This window comes from Tetrao urogallus, assembly GCF_951394365.1.
Source record: "Tetrao urogallus genome assembly, chromosome: 8".
Taxonomy (NCBI): domain Eukaryota; kingdom Metazoa; phylum Chordata; class Aves; order Galliformes; family Phasianidae; genus Tetrao; species Tetrao urogallus.
In genome coordinates this window covers 19,113,900-19,137,712 of record NC_136821.1, presented here as the reverse complement: position 1 = coordinate 19,137,712, position 23,813 = coordinate 19,113,900, and the positions used below count along the sequence as shown (strand labels likewise).

Sequence of the window (23,813 nt, the reverse complement as noted above, 5' to 3'; positions counted from 1 at the left end):
CACCGACGTCACGTGCCCGTGGCCGCCTCGGCCCGCCCGGCGCCGGGGGACGCGGAGCGGGCAAAGGCCGGAGCAGCCGCTCCGGGCCGGGGGGCGCACGCCGGAACCACCCGGCCGGCGCGGGGAGCGGAGGGCCCGGAGCGCCTCGCCATTCGCGGCGGGGACGCGTGACCCGGCACGCCGCTGCCCGCCCCGCGGCCCGCCGGGTACTGTAGTTCTGCGGGGCGGAATTCCGCGGCGCACTCGCGCCGCGCCTGAGAGGCCGGGGCTGCCCGCAGGGGGCTCGTAGGGAGAGGCTTCGGGGCTCCGAGTTCGCCGGCCGCTGCCGCTGTGACCTCCGGGCGCCGTACTGAGGGGACTGAAGTGAGTGCAACGCGCACGGGCGAACGGAGGTGCAAAGGAAAGAATTCCACTCGAGATTCCGGCTGTAAAAGGCGGGAGAGTTTTGTGGGAGATCCTTGAGTCCAAAGAAGAAACTGCAGCCGAAGCTCATATCTTCTCAGGTTCCGTCTGTGGGTGCTGGGGTGCGGGCCGAGAGGGGCTGTGCGCAGGGTGTGCGGCGGCACCGAGCCGAGTGAGCGGGCAGCCGGTGTCCTGCTGTGCGTGGGAGGGGAGGAGGGTGTTGAAAACCCTGTATTTCCGGGCTCAGCAAGACCTCCCTGAGTTATGTGATACTTATTTTTTTAGAGCTGCTTCTAAAAGTCGTCACCATCATTAACAGCGTTTGCCAGAAGAGAAACTGGACTTCTGGAGACAAGCTTGTGTTCTTTCCTCCAAAGGCCTAAATGGGGTAATGTGCAAGCTGCTGGTCTTTGTGTTTCCTTGTCTGTTCTCCAGGAGCCCTGAGTGGGACCAGGCACCTTTGCTGGTACTGTAACAGCTATGAGAGTGCAGTGCTGTGATGTTGTGCATCACCAGTGTTTAGGTGCAGGAAGAGAAGGTGTAGGTGAGGCAGTTGCGGTTGCCCCACTGGTGCTCAAGTGGCTCTGCTCTGCACAAACTGGTGGTCAGCTCAGGGTTGGCAAAATCCATGCAGACATTCAGGATCTTGTAGAGATTAAATGGGGGCGGTCAGTGTAAGTTACAGATCAGTGAAATCCTCACTGCTGTTCCAGTTCTCAGCAGCATCCTTAATAGTAGGAAAATGATGTGTTTTGTGTTAAGATAAGTGATCTTTGGTTTGTTGATAAAGTTATGCATTCGGTATTTCATAGAAAGTAGGGTTGGAAAACAACTGTAGTAATTGAAAGATGTACTTACATGCATAGTAAGGATATAAACCTGCGTTTTCTTTTTCACTTACCTAAGCGCCAGCCAGCAGAGGGTGCACAGGTTAACTGGGAAGCCTCAGTTATGAGCTGTGTTTGTCACTGATGGCTTCCTCTTGACAGTAACCTTGCAAGTAGATGAGTTCAAATAATCAGTTTTCTGTTATATTCTGATGGATATGTAAGAAAAGATGTATTGAATTATCTCAGAAGAAAAGGGGAAAAACAAAGAATATGGGGGGGAGAGGGCAGTAAAGGATTGTGCAGAATACTTACATATTTAAATGCAATACAAAAAGTCCTTACAAACATTCTGATATGTGGGAAAACAGTTTGTCTGTAAAGTCAAAAAAATGGGTTTTTGCAGGATTGTAACATAAAGAATCATGTTACATTTGTGTCTTCGTTTCAGTGATTAAGAAATTTGTATTGAGTGCACAGTATCTTCCTAACTTCAAGTTTATAGTTATGTGATCTATGAGCGTGCCTTTAGTAGGTGAAGTAGCAGAACAATAAAATCTGAAAATCAAATTATAAATAGATTTAACACAAAATGGAAATTCCTTTCAAAAAATGATGCTAGGATATAAAAAAATATTTTTACCTTCAGCTAGAATGAAAGTATTTTTCACAAATTGAGGTATATTTTGCAGTTAAAATTCCTTACTGAAGCTTTATTTTAAAGTCAGAATAGTCTTTGATAGTGGAGCCAGAGCATCTACTTCATACATTGAAATGATACTGTTTCAACAGAACATTTGTCCTATATATATTGTTTTGACTAGGACAAATGTTTTGTTGAAACTGTGTGTGTGTATATCTATATGTACACACTATACTGAATATGATATATATATATGTGTGTGTGTGTGTTAATAAAATCACTACATTTGGGTAACAATTTGGTAATTCTTACTTCTGTAAGAATTTTTTATCCCCTGACATGCCAAGTAAAAGAAGAAATAGGAGCTCAAGTTACTTTAGAATGGGGCTGATTACATTAGTCACCTCCAGCGATTTACGAATTGAGTTCCATATGTTCACACATACAATTAATTTAGATAAAACACTTTTGTTAGTTGTTTCATGTTCATGGCATTCACATTGATTAAAGCAAATAAAATACATCTATATTTCTGAAGTAACCATTTATTTCTTTGTTGTTGGCTGTACATGTATCTGATCTTGCAGTTGCCATTATTTTATCTTCATCTGCATTTTTAAACTGTTTTCATTACCTTAGAAACATATTAAAGATTGCAGTTGATTCCCTCAGTACTGGGGATAAAGCTTCCCAGACAATCAGATGAATATGCCAGTATGAACTAATGTTGCAGTTCATAGTCTCAATTGAAGGTTTTCCTTTTTTTTTTTTTTTTTTTTTGTGGGAATGGTGACTGCTTCTTTAAGATAAAAGAATAAAGATAATAATACAACTCATAGTTTTGTAAAATATTGCAAAAATGACTTATGTTGCAGAATAATTTCAACAGGAATATCAAGGGAGAATAGTGGCTATTCTCCAAATTAGGAAATTAAGTAGTAATAATATTTTTAAACCCTCAAGGATTTTTAGCTCTCTGCTTGTCTTTAATAATAGTCCATCATATAGTACTTACATACATTATTTTATCCCAAATAATATACCTTCAAGCTATGTTGCTGTTTTCCTGGATGTGTAATGGTCTGAGTAATTTTTTGCAGGAAAAAAAATTATCATCCTTCCTCATCTCTATCTCCCATTGCCCTCGTACAATCTATTCTTTTCTCAACCTGCTTGCACTGAATGGTAGTGTAGGAACAGTCTTTTCTTACTTAACATTTTTGTATACGTGTTTAAAAGTACATCTGCTTGCTGGTTGGTTGGTTGAGTCTTGTTTGTTTGTTTGCATCTGCTGTTGCTTTTTAACCAATGTAAACTGTCAGAGTAGTATTTTGTTTCTCCTTATAAATCAAAATATTTTCTGTTTTTCTTTTTCCCTAGATGTAGTCAGTGCTCTTCAGTATTTTCTGAGAGTTGCTGTGTGCCCACAGGGATGCCTGCATCATTCCCAGTGATGATGCATGAGAAGAAAAAACAGTTGAGAGTTTTAGGTCTGCTGAGTCTGAGAAATTTGGAAATACATTTGTCTTTCAACTGGGCACTTTCTTTAAAGTGAGTCATTGAAGGACTAGTCACGAAGCCCCAAAAGAGCATGTTTTGTCACTTTGTAAAATAGAATAGCACTACGTATTCATTTAATGAGTGAATTTGGTTGATAGCAAAGATTCTTCTGTTCCTTGCTTCCATCCTTCCTTCCTCTTTTCTTCATTTGGCCTATTCTTGGGTTGTACCTGCATCTCAGAAATACTGAACATGTATGTAGAAGAAAAGACTACTGATAATCCATAGTTAAACCTTCATCACTACCATCGTCATAAAGACTTTCTCACTTTGTGTTCATGATCACTTTTGCTACTCGCACCTGTTTTATACAGCTGAGCCGTTTGATGGTGATAAAATATGTCAGCATATGCTTTACAGAAGGGCATTTGGATTTGATTATCAAATGTTGTGCTTCTAGGTTCCAAGCAGAACTAATGATACAAAATTCACTGTTTCCATGATATCTTTCTGAACAGAAAAGCTGTACATGGTCTTTCTAGTACAGGCTCATGTTTTTCTTTGTAATGGTGACTCTGCATACAGGTTGGTTCAGCGATTGCAAATGGAAGGACTTGTTAGCTCTGCAGCGAGAAATCAGTTGCATATCACAGGGTTTTCATCATTAATTTAACTGAAACTAGTTTGACAAAAATAGAGAGTTTTTCTTGTTCTTTAATTTGTCTCTTTTTTCCTGACATCTATTTCAGAATTTATGCTTCTTAAGGATATTATTCATCAGTGGAGTGGTTTACATATGTTTTGGTGTGAACTTCACTGTTTAAAACAAGATTAGAACAGCTCTTCTCTCCTACATCTCTAATTTTATCTGTGTGGATGTAACTGCTTTGAGGTTTTAATGCCAACATCCATCATAAATGTTTAACTTGTTGTCTACCTGGCGGATGACATGTGTACCTTCTTCTGCATGTTCACCCAGCTTTTCTAAAGGTGCTTTGTTAAATTGTTTGGGAGGGGAGGATTTTCTAAAGGTTATTCTTTCTTTGTAGCATTAACAAAATTTTAAAGGCTAAAATATGAAGCTCCACAGGGGAAAATACATCTTCTATTTGCTTTTGAGCATGCTTACTGAGTGTGTTGTTTCTTTAAAGCTGTTTTTTTGTTTGTTTGTTTGTTTGTTTTTCCCCTGAAAAGCAGTTAAAACTTCTACAAAAAAGGTATTTTCAATGTAGTGTAGTGTCATAAGATCCTTAAAGGTAAAGGTTGGACTGCTTGGATTAATAATCAAGCTTTCCTGATTGTGACTCTGAACAATGAAATAATTCCTGATTCTTTCAGATATTTTTTGCTGACATTGCTTCAGGATATGATCATCTTATCTGACAAAGAGAAAAGTTGGTTGCCTATTTCGTTAACAAAATCAATTAGAGAAATAATCAAGGAATGACTCACTTCTGAAAATGAAAATTAGTCTTCCAAGCAACATAAACACTCTTGTACCTTCTAGTAGCCAGATTGCCCATTGATCTCATGATCTGTGGATCACTGTATCTCTTAGATATGTGCCCACCTCCAAGGAACTTCTAGATATTTAACTCTGGATGCAACAATGAACTTAACTTCCCCATTTTCCCCCATCTTTGCATTTTCTTGGTGTTTCAGAATTTATCAGCTAAACTTGTGTAATTATCACTCAGAGGATCATATTCTTATAAAAAGAGCTGCATCTCTGGATTTTTACTGGTGTTGGATCATCTTAGTCATCTGACTATAATTTCCATCTGTGCATCTTTTCATGTTCTTACTGATTTTTAGAAAGCCAAGAAAAATTATGTGACTAGCCTCCCAGCTGAATCATTGTATTTTATGCTGAATATAAATGCTGTCACAGGAAATGCAAGATACTAACTCAGGTCTTTTTGAATGATTGAAGGAAGAAGAGGATTTGTAAACAGTTTGCAATGTAATCATGGAATCTTTATCCAGATACTTTTATTATTTAATGATGATAATTTTTTATTAAAAATTCGTGATGATTTTTGTGGTTTTGTTTTGTGTTTCTTTTCTACTTGGCTTTGTGACTAAGGAGATTGTCTTAATGTAAATTATGTTTTGCAGAAATTGTCAAGGTGTGGTAGTTTTTATGCCTCGTTACTATTTCTTAATGTTCCATATGTGTTAATAATTATGCATCTTGTTATGAAAAATGGTTCATACATATTTTCAGAGAAGAAGTAAAATGGATTGTATTAATTTAAGTGTAAACTGGACTTGGTTTAGTTGTTCAGCCACATCAAAAACAAAAAAGCCATAATGAAATCATGAAAATTTGAAGAGGTTTTAATATTTTTAAATAGGATTAAATGTTGCATTTTCCCCTTATGGTGATGACCCATACCCTGATAGAACATTGCAGGACTGGTAGCCAAAATGTAACAGTGCATATATTTGGCATTGGCAGCAAAAAGATTGAAAAAATCATTTTGTTTAATCTTAGACAAATAGAGAGAAATTTTAATTTTATTTTTTCCTCTTGTTTTTCTGTCAGCTTAAAATGAATAAACAATGCCCTTTTAAAAGCATGACTCATTCAAAAGTACACCTTAAATGAGGAATTGTTCATTTAATTGAAGTAATTCCTTTGCCAGGCTTTGTATTGATGTGTACAAATTAATCTGTTTTTATTCACGGTACAAGACTTGTGATCAAATAGTAGGATTTTCCTCAAGATAAAAATCTTCCTTTTGTTACCAGTTTGCACAGAGTGTTTTCTAATAATGCCTGTACTTAAACTGCGCCTGTTCTTTTGTAACTACATTTTGTATTTCCAGTGTGCTAAATTTGTATGCGTGGCATATACAGCAGAAGCACTCAAAAAAAAAAAAAAGTACTAAGAGTCATTTTTAAAGTCACATGCAGAGGAGCTGAAGGAAAAAAGAACAAAGGCACATCAGAGTACATCTAGGAGGAGGAATATTTCATTTTATTTATCTCCTAGAAAACCTACATTAACAAGGGTATGCCAAAAAAAAACCCCACAAATCCAACAAGACAAAATTCTGGTACTAGCTACACACACTTGTTATCTTTCATTATTGATACTGTATGAAGAGATTCCATCTAAAGTAAAATACAATAATAGAAGGCAGCTGTACATGTAATAGAAAAACCACAAGCATTTTGTAATTCACATGACAAGAGAGCTGAAACTGAAACTAGATCATCTTGAAGGTCTCTTCCATCCCAAGGTCATTCTATGGGTCATTCTATGAAATTTAACATCTAAAAACTTTGATTTCTAAGGGGGCATTGAGTGGGTCTCAGGAGAATATGAAGCAGAAATTTTGGAAGGCTTTCTCTGGTGCATAACATTGACACTTGTTGAATCTTTCATTTCTTGTGTAAAAGCACAAAACCACAATCACAATTCTAGAATTGAATATTTGAAGACTGTTTCCTGGTGAATGGGGTGAAAAATGTGAAGTCCAATGACAACATGTACCCTTTCGAACAAGTGGTTTAATTATCGATCATTCTTTGCTTGTCTTTTTCAAAGATGCAATGTCGAACTTGGTTTACTGTTTTGTTGTGTTTGTTTTTTTCCAGTGGCAGTTAGGACTTCAAAATTACACCCAAAAATTTTCTTTTCTAGTTTTGTTGCAGTAGCCTACTTTGGGACTACTTGTGCTTTCAGCACACTCAGGGGATATTGCTGCTTTCTAAAAAGCATTTAAATTGATATTGCAGTAAAAGATAATTACTGAAGTTGATATTGGTTCTTGATTATTTGACCAGTTTCTCTTCTAAGTGACATAAACAACTGAATTATGTCAAAACTGTAATTTGAGTTAATTGTATTTTCAGATGTCTGAACAAAATGAATTTCATTACAAGGCTTTCTGCTTTGTGTCTGAGAAAAAAAAGCAATATGCAGCAAAGGCACCAGAGAAGTCGGCGGCCAGCTGTTCCACTTGGATCACGGATTTTAACTGACCCTTCAAAAGTTTTTGAGCATAACATGTGGTAAGATGTCTGTGTAAGGATGATTTTGATATTTGTCTGTATATTATTTACTATAGTGAATAATGTATATTAATACATATGTTTTATATGCTGTTGTATGTATGTATATGTTTATACATATATATAAACAAAACAGTAAACTAATTGATTTTGAAAGGTATTGCTAAAGAGGACTTCATATTGTCACAAACAGGCTTGACACTGAGTTTGCAGTGGCTCATGTAGAAAGCTGAGTATGTAGTCATTGTGATGAAAGTCAAAATAATTCTGTAATGAATTAGGAAACAGAAAGTGTAGAGGATAAGTAGTATATGTTTTAATGGCAGAAATTTACAAAAATGTTGCATAATGGATTAGCGTTGTATTCTACAACTGACACCATATCAAAAGGAACCTGTGTTCGTCTAAAAGTGCATTGAAGATCTTACAGGTACTTCAGCAGAGATTGCATACAGTGCATAACGGTTAAAAAACAGACAGAAAAAAAAACAACCAAAAAACCAGAAAAACGCAAATCATAATATAAATAATCAATATAATAGCAGAGAAAACATTAACATGTAAGTGTTAATAAGAGTAATAATTGCCCTGATAAGCAGCCATGCATCTCCATTTTTAAAAGGTATTTTTATGATCAATGGGGGGGGCAGCAAACAGTGAGAATCCTGGTGAACACTGCTGGGAAACTGTCTTAGGAAATAAGACTGATAAGACTAGGAGTTTCCTCTGTGGAATGGAGATGAACAAGTTGAAATTATACAAAACTGTCAGTGGTAAAGAATTGTTAGAAGAATCTATCTAGAAAGTAGGAAAATGTCTTCCTATGATATCAGGAAAACCAGAAATTTTTAATCCTATAGTTCATGATTTAAGAACAAGGAATATTTGGTGAAAGGAGAAACAGGGCGTTTAAAGGTTACACAAGAAATCATTTTCTACGTGGTTTTTAAATATATTTTGTATTCTGCCACATAATTTTTAAGAGCAAATATTTAGCAATATCTGAAAACAGACAATATGGCTAATGATAATGAAAAGCTAATGGATAACATAATACAGCAATAACAGACTACAAATTTCAGGGCTTAGATTTAAGGCATAAAAGAACTAAAAATTAAGTTACATGTATATCACTAATTATAGAACAGGAAGATACTTAATTGGTTTTAGAGACAGTGAACTCTTTTCAGGATAGATGTTAATCCTATTCTTAATTAAAAATGCATATTCCTCAGCCCAAGTGCAGTTGGAATTTTTATCTTAAGCACTTCATTTGACTTTTACCTGTCTAATAATTGTTGTCAATCAGACACTGAAGCTTTTTTTTTTTTTCTTTTTTTTGTCATTTGCCTGTATTTTAAAAGCAAATGTACAAAGGTATTTGAGACATTGCAGCTAATTTGTGATTGTTTTCCCCAGAAGATGATTGTGGAAACTCATATTTAAAGGCTGATTTTTCATCTACCTTTTTTTGCAGGGACCACATGCAGTGGTCACAGGAAGAGGAGGAGCATGCCAAGGAAAAAGCAGCAGAGAACTCGCTTGTGAAAGTCCAATTGGAAGAACAAGGTGACAAATTGCCATAATTTCCTGAATTGCCTAAAAATCCAATTTTAGTACCAATTGTTAAAGCATTTAAGGATGCTTTGAAATCCAAGAGTACTTCTTTTATTTTTGTGTTCTCTGGTAAAGGATTGTCCTTAGGTGTGTTTTTCTACTAATTCACTTACTTAGTTGAGTGATTCTGCTTTTTGGAGGAGCAACAATATATATGTAAAACAATAAAATTAGTTTGGTGCGGTTGCAAAGATAGACTCCTTTTGCAAAAGTTCTTCAGAATAAAATTCCTACTAAACAGACAGTTAACTTGACAAAGTAGGAGTGACTTTGCAGCCAGCTGAGGTGCTGGGAGTAAAAATTCCCATGTACAATATTCAAATCCTTTTAAATGATTTGTGAAGTGTTTAGAGAGTTAATGTTTGTACATGGCACTATGTTTCTATTAAGTGCCATGAAAGTTACATTGATCGCAGCTGGCCCCAGCTTGCTGCATTGGCCAAACTGAGCAGAAGTAGTACTTCACTTTGTGTATTAGGTGGTCTAAAACATCATATGGAGCCTGGCCTACAAATGCTTAAAGAATCTCATGCCTGTCTTTAGAGACAAAACTTAACATATTCTGCGTTTCTGAAGAACAATTGCTCTAGGGTCAAACTGGCAAACTAAACCTTAGACTGAATTCTCTAATAGTTATGTATGCTAAAGGTGGAGTATTAATTTGGTAGTAACCTAGAAGATTGAATTCTTAATTTGCTCCTTTATTATAAAGACATTCTGAAAACAATTACTTGGATGGGCAAAAGTTTACCTAGCATGTCTTGAAGTTGTAGAATTAGTGTCACTATGACCCTGTTCTCAGTTTTATTGATATAACCAAGGCAAATGTTTGAGTGTATGTGAATTACCTGCGAGTGCATTTTAGTGTGTGTGCCCTCCACCACTTTGAGTACTGCACGATTGCCATCTGCCCTTTTCTGTTCTTGTGTCTCTCATTCTTTATCTTGATCCAGGAGTACAATGTTTGCTTTTCAAAACTGATATCTGGTATTTTCATTATTTTTGTATAAAGTGTTGAAAAAGAGATGATTAAAAAGTAAACTATGTAACCATGTAACTCATGGAATCTTTCATTCTTAACCTACAATGATTTAGAACTTAGTTTGGGCTGGTGAGAAATGAAATAATCAGGCATTTGTCAAGAAATAAAAGAATCCAAGAACATTTTCCATGAATGCCTCTCTGTTTAGAATTTGAATAGGTGAGCGTTTCTGATACAGTTCCTTCAGAAAGCTTCAGCTTCATTCTGTAAATGGAAGTACCTTTTTGCCTATTTGTGTTAAAGTGAACTAGATGGAAGCTAATGAGCAGATTATTTTGGAGCCTTGGAAACTGCAGTAAGGGGAAAAAAAAAAAGATAGACTGCAACTATCTTGAAATCACTAAAATAGAATAGTTCTGGTGAGCCTTAGTAAAACAAGAGATGTTAAAATGAATGAACCCATGATCCTACTTTCAGGAATGTGATTGATGTATTAGCATGTTCTATTTCTTCTTAGATCTGATTGTCAGTGTACGAAAAATATGTCAGAATAGATTCTGTTTTGGAGAAATATCAAATGGGTTAAGAAAGAGACTTTTTGGATGTTGCTGCCTCAAAAGGTTATAACTTAATTTGTTTATAGATTTTACGTGCCTTGGAAAAAGTAGCAGTCAGGCTTCTTAAATATTCAAAAGGAGATAATGTGGAGGGAGCAACAACAAAAATGAGCCAGTGTGGTGACTGCCCTCTCTGCTTAATTTCTGAGATTAACAAAGCAAAGTAAATATTTCTCATCAATTTCATCAAGTCTATGATTTTAAATATTATCTTCTGTTGAATTCAGGAAAAAAAATAATTACTGGAGTTGAAATAATGGCAGATTCTGCAACATCTCTAAATGTTTCTTGAACATGTCCAGGGATGGTGACTCTATCACCTCTCTGGGCACCCCATTCCAGTGCCTGACCCCTCTCTTGGAGAAAAAGTATTTCTTAATGTCCAACCTGAATCTCCCCTGGTGCAAGTTGAAGCCATTCCCTCTAGTTGTATCACTAGTTATGTGGGAGGAGAGGCCAACCCCCCTGTATGGGAACTGCTGAGTCACAGCCTGAACCTCTGATTGATCACCTGAGGCGAGCCATGAGTCAGCCAGAGGAGCACAGGTGAAGGCAATTCAGCTGTGCTTCTAGACCTATTTAAGAGCTGGCTACCGGTGGGGAAGGATCTCTTTTGGAGATCCCCTCTTCTGGTGTTTTTTGTAGGTGAGCCTAGCATATGGGTAAGCCTTCCATTTATTCTCTCTTATTATCTTAGTCTGCTTTGCCTAACTCTCTTGTTCTTTTTGTGATTATAACATCTTAATATCCATTGATTATACACCCCTCCCTCGCCACAACCTCCCTTCAGGTAATTGTAGAGGGCAATTAGGTCACTCCTGAGCCTTCTCTGCTCTAGACTAAACAATCCCAATTCCCTCAGCTGCTCCTCATAGGGCCTGTGGTCCAGACCCCACACCAGCTTCGTTACCCTTCTCTGAACATGCTCCAGGGTCTCCACATCTTTTTTGTAGTGAGGGGCCCAAAACTGAACAGTGCAGCCTCACTAAGGCTGAATACAGAGGGATAATCACTTTTCTGCTTCTGCTGGCAACACAATTTCCAGTACAAGCCAGGATGCCATCAGCCCTCTTGGCCACCTGGGCACACTGCTGGCTCATGTTCATCTCAGCGTTGACCAACACCCCCAGGTCTGTTTCCTCTACACAGTCTTCTAGCTACTCTGCCGCAACCCTGTGATGTTGTGTGGAGTTGTTGTGGCCAAAGCGCAGGAACCTCATCCCTTTGGCCTTTGAACCTGAACCTCATCCCTTTGGCCTCAGCACACCAATCCAGCCTGTCCAAATCACTCTGTAGGGCCTTGCTACCCCCTGACAGGGTGCACTCAGTGCTCTCATCCAGGTTATCAATAGAGATATTGAACAGGCCCCAGTACCGACCCTTGGGGAACACCAGTCATGACCAATTGCTAGCTGGATTTAACCACCACTCTCTGGGCCCAGCCATACAGCCAGTTCTTTACCCAGAAAGGAGTGTATCTGTCCAAGCCACGGGCTGCCAGCTTCTTCAGGAGAATACTGTGGGAGACAGTATTGAAGGCTTTGCTGAAGTCTAGGCAGACTACACCAACAGCCCTTCCTTCATCCATCAGGCAGGTCACTTAATCAGAGAAGATCAGGTTGGTTAAGCAAGACCTGCCTTTCATGAACCCATGCTCGCTAGGCTTGATCCCCCAGTAGTCCCTGAAGGTATTCAAGAAATGTTTAAATCATTTACTGAGGGAAGTTATTTAGTGGGAAATACTGGTGATAGGTAGATGGTTGGACTTAGGTTGATCCTAGAGGTCTTTTCCAACTTTGGTGATTTTGTGATTCTATGTCAGAAAAGTTTATTAGTAATAATACTACGTGTGGCTATTACTCAGTGGTGCAGGAGTGACCAGTGAAAGAATGGGAAGAGTTCTTGTACTTGAATCCATGTGGTATTAAACTAATACAGTTTGAAAGGCGAACTTTAGAAAGTACTTTCCTTCCATTTTGAAATCTGGAACATTTCATGGGCATTTGAGTCCGAGGGTTCTGAAGAAACTTGCAGAAAGATAATAAATATTAAAGAGTGGTAATGAGTTAAGAATCTTTGTAGTAGATGATTTGTTTTTATATCGGAGCTGAGCAATCTTCATGAATGTGTAACGTACATTATTGAAATCTGGTATATATGACCTCAGCTCGGCACTTGAGGTTATAAAACACATCTGTACGGTTGCTGTACCCTTTAATAATACATTTAGATGTATTAAATGTTAAATTCTAAAAATTATTCGTATTTCTAGGACAAGGCATTCTGCCACCTCCTTGCCACTTCCCACTGCCTGTCTGTGCCTCTAGTGATAATTCTCAGCCTTGTTTATTTCTGAAAAGCTGTAGTGATCCAGGAAGTGGTATGTTAAGATTTAAATGAGAGTAGAAGAAATGCATCATCTATTTACTGTATGCATTTATATTAAAAGAATCAAGTGGTTGCTGTCAGTGAATGAGGAAGAAGTCAAAAAGGTAACATAATTTGACACACACTTCATAAGAGGTGTCAAGGGTAACAACAATTCAGTAAATGCTTTGGGAATAAGGGGAGAAACAGGATAAAGATTTGGTTTGGCATTTAGCAGGAAGGAAAAATCATCAACCAAAGAGGCGTTGAAAGAGCTCCAGTTGTTATCTTTTTATCAGCCTTCCTGTAGGGCTAGCTGCAGTTCAGTTGCTAGTACAATTAGTGCTAGCCAGAAGATCGTGTTCTACCTCTGAGAAAGAACAGGTTACAAAGTATATCTATAGCCCACGTGGCAGACCAGAAAAGCAGAAAATAGAGTTGATTGGGGTTTTGTTTGTTTATTTACTTGTTTTATTAAGTGGAGGTAGAAAGAAAGACATGTCAGGAACTACTGTCTCAGTTGAAATAAAACTGGAAGAGATAATCTAGAGGTAGCATGCACTAGATTTGAAAGAACCAAGGAGATACTGGCCAACAATATTTTTTAAGACTAAAACATTTAAAATCAAGCTAATTTCATTCTTGGAGAAGGTTATGAGTCCTGGAGATAAGGAAAAAACAGCAGATGTCATATAATTTATCCTTAGTCAGGCTTTGGACTACACTGTGCTTTTATCTGGTATTATGTGTTTTATTTTCACAAACAAGTTAGGCAGGTGAAAGCTGATGAAACTTCTTTTGGGTGAATGAATGCTTAGAGTTCTTTTCAGATTGGAAGGCTGTGCTGGGCGCAGTATCATTTTGTTCTTTGTCTAGTACTGCTCAGTGATTTCATTAGTGACTTCAAGAATGGGGGACTTGAAGATGGTATTTAATGAAGAGGTCTTTCAAGTATGTTAAGAATGGGATTAGGATTTAGAAATATCTTGACAAATTATAATTAAAAAAAGGATCTGGAAGATACAGTCACATTTTATAAAAATAAGTACAGAATACTTTGCTTAGGAGCAATCAGGGAGAGGGGGCAGATAAGTTCTGGAACAATTGGCAAGGTAGTCATTTTGCAGATCTGAGGGTTGTGGTGAGTCACCTGCTGAATCAGCAGTGTCGTGCTGTTGCAAAATGGCAAGCTGGGATTTATAAACAGGGTTACAGCTTGTAAGACTCAAAATATTCCTTTTGCTTTGTGTTGTTAATGTCTTTAGCAGAATACAGCATCAAAAAGTAGATTAGTTGGAGAAGAAAAATCAAAATGATCAAAAGTCTAAAAATCTTTACTTCTATAGAGAAAAAAGGAGAGGTTTAAATAATCTAGGGAAGAGATTACTATGTATTACGTTTAAAAAAAAAAAAAAAAAAAAAAATCACATGAATGAAAGAGATGTTGAAGGAGTAGTGAGTAATCTTTTCTCTGTCTGCTTGAAGAGATTCAGAAAGCCTCTGTGTCCTATACGAAGTGAGGTGAAATCTAATTAAAATGTCATGGAGTATTTTTCAGCACAAATCAAGTTGAGACCCCAAATTCATGTATTTTTATTTAGATATATACAGTATGGGAAAGTACCCTTTTAACGGTAAATTTGAGGTCCAGATTTCATGTTGCTTGATAGTATCTTGCAGCTAAGCTGATGGTCACCAAGTTCTTACTTTGTTTTAATTTCAGATAAGTATGAGAGCGAAGCCAGTAAATACTGGAATGAATTTTACAAGACTCACAAAAATAACTTCTTCAAAGATCGCAATTGGTTGTTTTTGGAATTTCCAGAAATCCTTCCAGAAAAAATGAGAGAACAGTTGAAAATAGAGAAAAGACCTTCAGAACACACAAAAATAAATATTACCAACAGTTTTTCACATGAGAAAGAAACGTTTGAGGAAAGAGAAAAGTATTGGAAGAAAAATACTGGAGATGAATCCACTTCTGAAAAAGGATATGTGTATAATAAAAAACAATCAAAATCGATTGCTGACAGCCCTCAGGGTAAAAACAACGAGGAAGAAGTTAATATGCAGGAATCCTTCCCTGGTGGCGGTGCCACTTACAGAATATTAGAGGTAATGCACTGCAAATGCTCTGTCCGTTGCATTCAGCTCCACCTACTTACTCAGAAGCCTGATAAAGATGCTTATTAACTATCAAGAAAGTAAATAGTTAGAATTGAACTACTATGTTCACTTAAGGCAGAAACTTTCAGAGCAACCCAGGACCTGAGCATTGCTTCCCATTTAAAATTTCTTCCAAATCAGAATTGGGTGGTCAGTTTCCATTTTCACTGGAAGTTGTTTCTTTTTCCTACTGAAAATTCTGTCTCAAAGTGCTTTGTTCTCCATACTTGGCAAATTCTTGCCAAATGGTAATGTTGGATAAAGCTATTGCATTTTCCTACGCAGTTTGGGTGCTGGAGTCTTTCCTAACTTTGGGAAAGAAATTGAGGAGAAATGTGATCATAGCAGAAGTGGTTTGAGAACTGTGGTGTGAGCTATTTATACCTTTTCTGCCTTCAAGTCTAATGAGTCCTACCTACTAACTAATTTATGACAAAAAGGAATATGTTTTATTTGCTCATTTAACTTTTTTTGTGTGTGTGTGTCTTCTGATCTTAGGTTGGTTGTGGTGCTGGCAATAGCGTATTTCCTATTTTGAAAGTTCTATGGTATGTAGTGCTGTATTTTCAAATATTAAAGTTCTGTTTTTCTCCATTTTCTTCAAGTGTTGGTGCTAGGCTAGAGTGGCAGGAAGTGCTGACTGCATTGCTTTACAGCCTTGAAATTCTTAGTGCATGGAGACGACAGACAATGTTGCTAACATCAGTACAAGATACCCCATGCACTGCTCAGCCCCCAGCGTCGAAGGTGTCATGTCTGTTGACAAGTTTTTTTCTTCAGGAGCATTCAGGCTGACTTACTGTAGTTAATCACAGACAAATTAAATACCTTCCTGTACTTTATCTTATATGTTACTTTAAAGCTGTCTGATATTGCTTTAAAGAGCCAAAACCAGACCGTAAATAATAATTTGGTCTTCTGGTGAAAAGTTCTGTTATTTGTTTTTCATTTGGTTGACATACTTAATCAAATTGCTTCAGGTTTTAGTGGCAAGGAAGGCACAAGTCCTGTATTGCAGTACTTAATTCTCTGAAATGTTTAAAGTGCTTAGCTTCTGGTTTTAGAAAGCACTATTATGACAGCATGTCCTCCCTTCCAGGTATGCAGGAAGGTTTTATTGAAAAGGCTGGATATATATCATGGATTGAAATAGATTTCTTTTTATTCATACCTCCAGGAGGTCATGTACAGCATAGTTCATTATTCTGTAAATGATTTCTGATTGCTAGCATCACAACAATGAAAAAATCCTGCATTTTGCAGATATGAAAACAGAGAGCAGGAGGAATCAAGTGATACACTGGGGTCATAAATGAAACCTATTAGTGTCAGCAATGCATTTTCATCCCAAAACAAATACTTTGCTTTAGAGAGCATAGTCTGAAAGGGAAGCCCTGTATCATATGAGTATCTGTATTAAAAAAGATGAGACAAACTTCTGTGTTTTTCTTGTGGGAGGCATTAGTCATAGGTTGGCATTTCTGATTGTTAATTAATCCTGAAGACCTCTATTTCATGCAAATCCTTCAGTCAGCCATATTGGTAAGTACATCGGACAACATACACATTTATCTTGTGCATTACCTGATGGAATCATCTTTTGCTTCTTATCAAGTTTGGCTTTAAAGCATAGTTGAATTTTTTTTTAATTTAATAATATAAAAATTGTCTTTTGTATAAATAAAAAAAAGCTGGAGTATGTACCTTAGCTACAAAAATATTCTACTTAAGTTTGTAAAATAACTCTTATGCAGGTTTTTCATGTTCCCATAAAATTTAAGCTGCTTTTTAATACAAAGCAACATGAAATAGACATCCACATTGACCTATGTCTTTGTTTTAAGTTGACTTTTCACAGAGCTACTATTCTGCTTTCTGAAAATATATGAAAGTAATATGAAAGTAATAACATTTTAGCAAGTCAATAAGTCAATTAGGTAATTAACTTGACCTTTGTCAAGGGACTGTCTGGGTCTGAAGCCTGGCTGCTTGTCCTCGTCCATGATAAATACTTTAACTTACCAAATGTCATTGTGATTGCAGAGCTCATAAAAGTTCTGTTCTGAAACAGAGAATATATTTGGTCTGTAAGGTTTCTCCTGAAGGGACTTGAAACAGAGATCACTAATTCCCTTTCTAAAGAAAGAGTCTGCTCAGAATCTCAAATAACTTTTAGGAGAGGTGAACTGGTCGTGAGTTGATGATGAAATCATCCTTCAATGGGTTTGGTGGGGAGGCTTTGCTGAGTTACTTCTAAATGAGTTTTTTGGAAGTGAAAGAAAAATCTCCCTCAAGTTACTAGTTGAATGTTGTCTATTGAATGGTACAAGGAAATTTGCAGCTGCCTTTGTTGTGTATGGGAAAGGAAGGCAAGACAATTCTACAGGAAATTCTTATTCATCTTTGCTTACAAAACAAATTGAATAATGGAAGGAAACAATCAATACAATTTAATTAAATCTGAACCACAGCAAGGTGGCATATGGGAACCCGAACATCTACAGAACTGTGGATGACTTGCAAACCTATCCCCCTCAACATCATATTACCAATTAGACTGCATACATGAGTTAATGATAAAGATTTAGTCCAATGCTTTTTGGAAGAAAATGTGACCTATGATGGGCCTTTTATGTAATATAACACCAGGATGTTGTCTTCACTCCTGGCAGCCCTCTGTGACCTTCTTTCTTTTCCTTTTCACTTCCTAGCCCTGACAAGGCTGTAATCCTCCTTTTTATACTTACTCTGTTGGTATTCTTATGAATTTATCTGCCCTATTGGCTCATTACAACCTGTACAGCTTTCCGTGTCCATCAAGGTGTGCTTAATTAAACCAATGGAAAGTCCCAAAGGGCCCTCTGTAGTTCCAAGAGCACTGATGTAGACTTTCATCTTTTACAATAATAATTTTTCAACTGATGGTGGTTTGTTTTTCTAGCAGTGCACCTGGAACCTTTCTGTACTGTTGTGATTTTGCTTCAGGAGCAGTGGAGCTCGTAAAGGTAATTCATGTGCTTGCTTTAGAGTACTTTTTAAGCCTGTAATTCAGGAGGATGCCAGGAAGCCGTCTTCATGAAAAAGAATGTGATAGCTTTGACAACTTTTAACTGAAGTTTTCAATATTCCAAAGAACAAAGTCTTACTCTGTACAAGAGGAATGAATACCATCAGTGAGCTTGCTTCTCAGCTTGAGTAAGATACCGGGCAGAATAGGCTTTTATGAGACATGTTTTACAATGCTGAATAATTGAAGAAAAAAGTTTCTTGAGTCATAGTAAACGTATTAACTACTACTGTTCTCTCTGTGCCTCTTTTCATCTTTTTCCCGACAGTCACATTCGTCCTACAATTCAGCCTGGTGTTCTGCCTTTGTTCACGATGTGTGTGATGATGCTTTACCCTATCCTTTTCCAGATGAGATCCTGGATGTCATTCTCCTTGTCTTTGTGCTCTCAACTATTCATCCTGACAGGTAAATGAGGACTAAAGGGCAAAGCAAATAGGTTAAATCTCTTTTATCCCTAGAGGTTTTCAAGAATATCAAAGGAGGATGATGAATCTTTAATTTATTATTCAGCAAGCTACAGTATTTACAAAAAAACAAGGTATTTTAAATGACGTTTTCCAGAGAGAAAAGCTGGTCAGACTAATTCATTAGTGAACCTCCTGTCTCCATCAAATAAAAGGGGCATACTGTAACTAAATACATTCCTATTAACAGTGGCAGTGCTTCAAGAAACAGACCTCTAGTCTTCCAGAAGAAAATTATTTCAGTGATCAAAGACAAGCGTTCACGACTTAACACCTTACAGTATGTTGATGGAGGTTTAGTTTGCTGACTTTCCAAGCACAAATGCGTGCATACAGGTCTTTTAAACTGAAATACATTCAGAATTCTGTAACGTGTTTGGATTTGAGGAAGTTAATCTAATTTTCATGCATAGTGTTATGTTGGGAGCTGTTAACCTTGTTATTAATAACTCTCAGTGTCTAATGAACTGAATATTATAACCATTAAAGCTGGTTGATTTTTAAAATGTCTTTTTTTTTTTTTTTTTTTTTTAATGAGAAAAGTTCAAAAGAGTGCATGCAAGTTAAATGACTTGACTCTTCCTTTAACCAGATTATTTAAGAGGAAATACACGCTCTCTGTGTGATAATACACTTACTACTTTCAGAATGCCATTAAAATGGGCTTGGCAAGCAGGATAGTATTTGCCTAAGTCTCAACACTGTTTCCCTGTCTAAGTTACTAATGATTAGCTTTACAAAAAGTCTTTCCCATATAGGATATTGCTCCTTCCTGTTTGTTCAGAGATGAGCACATGAGTCATGCAAAGCCTGGATCCAGAATTCAGAAACAATTCAAGCAGTAGATTTCAGATCTCTGTAACTGCAGTGATGCTGCCAGCAAAAAATTGGACAATAGAGGCTCATTCATTCAATCACTTAGTCTGTAAAAGCAATAATAAGATGTTCTCTCAGAATTTCAGTGTTTTCCTGCTTATCATTTGAGTACGAATGTGTTGATTTTTTTCTCCCCATGTCTGTATCCAAAGGTTGACATGGATGTTTTTGCATACATATGTACACATACTCAAATATATTTCCTGTCTGATAAGATCCACTTTCCAAAAATTTGTTAGGCATTGCTATCTCAAAGAACTAAAGTGACTTCATGAAGATGAATATAATCTTTTTTGTTTAGTTTCCATTTTTCCTGAAAATGTTGAAAGTAAGAGAAGAAAAGGAAAACCAAGAGAACAATGCTGCAGAACTTAGGTTTTTTGGAGACCTGAAAAATATACATGAGAAACACATTTGTGTTCAGCACAATTGTTACTTAGTGATTTCTCCACAGCTCACGTATTTAGTTTTTGCTGATTGCTGCTTTCGTACCTCGTAGGTAACACACTTCAATTCTGCTACAAATCACCACTAAAAGTTGGTCAAAGAATTTGAAAAAATGTGAATTTGAAAGAATGTGGATTAATGTGATCCAGTCCCAGTAGATCGGATCTAGCCCTATCAGATCCGATTTCTGAAAGCGCTTTCACTTTTCACGTATGTACATTTTTTTGTGTGCACAGAACTTACACTTACATAGACAGACTGTTGTTCTGTGCGCAGTTACCTGTCTAGAGTAATTTTTTCTTAGGTTGTGTTGCCTGTTCTGTCTGTTGCAGTATACATGACTGCCTGTGTTCAGCATTAGCAAAGAGGAGAACTATTAAAGCATTTGACTTCCTTTGAGGAAATTATATGCTCAGAAAGTGTATGCTTACTTTATTTATTTAGATATGCTGCTGTTTTCTGCTGAATTACTTCCTAATCATGTCTCTTAAAAATCAAGGCAGGATATCTGCACTGCAGTTGCTAAGGACTGAACTGTGCTAAAGGCTGCGTTTTGTAGGGGTAGGCCACCTGAGAGACAGGCATAGTATAAGGATTTTCTATTAGGAGGCAGTAATAGTGTGCTGATTTTGCATAGTTAAGGATGACTAGCTCTTCGTTAGCTCTTTTAAGATATGAATAGAAAAGCATCCTGTCTTTCTTATTCATTCATTTACCATTCTCTCTGGCTCCACGTCTTCTTTGTGATCTGTCTGTGTCCATGTGGAAACGAAGGGTTGAATTAGGCTCGTGGACTTATCTGCCTTGCAGCCTGCAAAGCGAAAACTGCCTTTTTTGGTCTGTCATAAATGTGGAAAACATGATTTCCACGTTCATGAAATGTTCTGAAAGAGTGAGGCAAGCTGAATGCATTATTCATTAGTAAAATATTTTGCAAATACAAAGAAATGCCAATGAAAATGCCCTTGCCTAGTGAAAGAGCACTGTGTGTTACTTCTGTCATAGATACTGATGCATAGATACTGGCTGACGTGGTCTTGGTATGGAAGAGCTGATCATAGATATGATCAAGACACACAAACTCGTCAGCATTTTGGAGGATGCAGACTTTCTCCTCTGATTTGCAAGAACTCTGAATGGAATCCTACTGAATTCCTCTCCTGAGCTACTACTCATGTTTGTCTTTACATTCTCTATCATTAGGTATTCAGATACTGACTGTGTGCATGATCAATACCTCAATAAAGAAATCAATTTGTATCAGCCTTCCATGTTCCTGTTTTTACTGTGTACTGTAAAAAGGCTTAGTCTAGTTCACCAGTGCCCATAGCTAACTGTTTGTTGTTGTGTGTATATGCCTGACTCATATGGCATATATTTGGAAACTGTGTTTTAATCTATACCTGAGATTCTATTGAAGCACAGGCCAGGGATTCATTTTTTCTTTTGAGTTTGTATTCTCTAATATTCTCCTATAAATATTTTTTTTCTTGGTAGTTGGTGTATTTTTTTTCTGATTGTTTTTGTAAAGAGTTCTTCCTATTTGCTAATGTTTGGCCTTTTTGTAGTAAATATATAGGTACTCCTCAGTGTAGCCTCAGAAATCTGTGTATTTTCCAAGTATCTAGGAGAAAAAAAAAAAACCAACATTGACATTGGCAGATCTCTCCGATATCTATTTTCTAAGGATGCAACAGGTTGTAAATAGATTGGTTAAACTACTGAAACCTGGAGGGATGCTGTTATTTCGAGACTATGGAAGATATGATACAGCTCAACTTCGTTTTAAAAAAGGTAATTCCTGAATGCTTTTGTAGCTTACTGTTTATTTTTAGTGTTTTTCGGGGGAAAAAAAAAACAACAAACATCACTTTTTTGTTCAAATTTCTTAGGTCATTGCTTGTCAGAAAATTTTTATGTACGAGGAGATGGAACCAGAGTATATTTCTTTACCAAAGGTATGAAATAGCTTATTTGTATAGAAAGTCTTGAGTGTCTCTCAAGATTATTTGGGTTATAAAACCTCATCTTTAAAAATAAATTTAAAGAAGGCTTTTATGAGCCTCTTTTCTAATCCTTTGCTTTTACAAAACTCAAAGCTAAGAGTTGTGAGGAAGTAATTCCTTTTAAATGTGTATGCTCGTTGCATCTGAGGTTCTACAAAATTTCTTTCAGACATCACTGAAATTTCTCTTGGAATAAGCATCTTGTGTCTAATGATATTCTCAAGTTCTGTTATTGAAAGAATAAGAAATACATTTGTATGTCAGTGTATTTTAAATGTAATTTTAAAAGTTGAGAAACATGCTTGGAAGGATAGCTGGCTAGTAGCAGTGCCCAGATACCTTGTCTGCTGTGTTGATCTGTCTGAGTTCCTGGACTGCTCCTTCTGCAAGAAATGTGTTGTGATGAATACTACTGCTCATTGCCATTCCATTCATTCAGTTTTGTTGGCAACCAGCTTAGACTGGAGCACTATACCCCACCTGCTGACAACTAATTTTATTTTGTTTTTATTTATTACAAAAATTCTTCGTTTGAGAAAACAGAAGAGGTACGGAACATGTTCAATTCAGCTGGATTAACTGAAGTACAAAATTTAGTTGATCGTCGATTACAAGTAAATAGGAAGAAAAAAGTGAAAATGCAGCGAGTTTGGGTACAAGGCAAATTCCAAAAACCATTGCTGCTATCTCTTAATAATCCTGAAGAAACCACCAGTAGGCATCCTTATGGATAACTGTACTGTTAACTTAAGAAAAAGAAACAGATCTGAGTAAGTATGTTTCATATAAATCTTGTGTTAGCCTCTGAAAAAGAGCGATACATTGAATTGAAAAGCTTTTCCTGATATTTTGTAAATGTGTGTATTTGAAAATGTTCTGAAAAATATGTGCATTTCTAACTCCTTAATGCATGCAATGAAAGGAGATGCATTCATCTAGTCGTATCTGTGACCAGGCATTTTATTTCCTTTCATATGAATAGTAACTAAGTATAAGCATATGAAATTTCACAGTATGCAAGATGTGCAAGATGTTCTTAAGTTTTAATGAAGCAGAATTGTTTCTGAGATTTTCAGAATGTCTGCTCTCACTCTCACTACAAGCTGTGCTGTGTTAATTTCTTCTAACCACTGTGTGTCTTTCAACTGTATTTCCTCTTTTGGGGGAAATTCCTTGTTACATAAACAGCGAAGAAAAGATCTTTTTCTGATTTGCATGAAAGTTATTTCATACTAACTGTATGTGATATGCATAGGTATCAGATTGTCATCCTCTACTGTGACTGACTTATTCCTCTGAAGTTTCCACTTTCCATCTACATGCGTATCAGAAACAGGCCAAACAGCTAAGTGACGTGTTACATTTCTACTAGTACTATAGGTAGTAAGCTGAAAATCATGTAGAAAAGAATGACCACAATGCCAAAATAGTGCTGACCACACCTCTTTTCATGCAATTCAGGATATAGTTAGCCTCTGTGGCTGCAAGCATGCACTGTTGTGGGCATGATGGTGAGTGGTTGGACTTGATGAACTTGGAGGTCTTTTCCAACCTTAACAATTCTATGATTCTTTTGGCTCACATCTACCAGAACACCCATGTCCTTCTCTACAGGGCTTCTCTCAGTTAGTTCTTCTCCTGGTCTGTACACGTATATGGCCTAAGTGCCTTGGCCTCATTGAACCTCATTAGGTCCAAATGGACTCACCTTTTGAGCTTGTTCAGGTCCCTTTGGATGGCATTCCTTTCTTCTGTTGTATCAACTGCACCACTCAGCTTAGTGTTATCAACAGACTTAGTGAGGAT

General features: G+C 37.1%; 1 protein-coding gene across 1 annotated transcript; it reads left to right on the top strand.

The window, feature by feature from the left end:
- Positions 1 to 683: 683 nt before the first annotated feature.
- Positions 684 to 22,741, top strand: METTL8 (methyltransferase 8, tRNA N3-cytidine; the record flags this gene model as incomplete). The annotated part of the gene is given in 11 exon segments (XM_079538872.1): positions 684 to 782; positions 786 to 790; positions 7,237 to 7,395; positions 8,873 to 8,964; positions 14,702 to 15,093; positions 15,643 to 15,692; positions 18,086 to 18,149; positions 18,480 to 18,619; positions 21,689 to 21,795; positions 21,894 to 21,959; positions 22,551 to 22,741. Coding segments are annotated over 11 exon segments (1,365 nt in total), but the record flags the coding sequence as incomplete, so codon positions are not given.
- Positions 22,742 to 23,813: the final 1,072 nt, after the last annotated feature.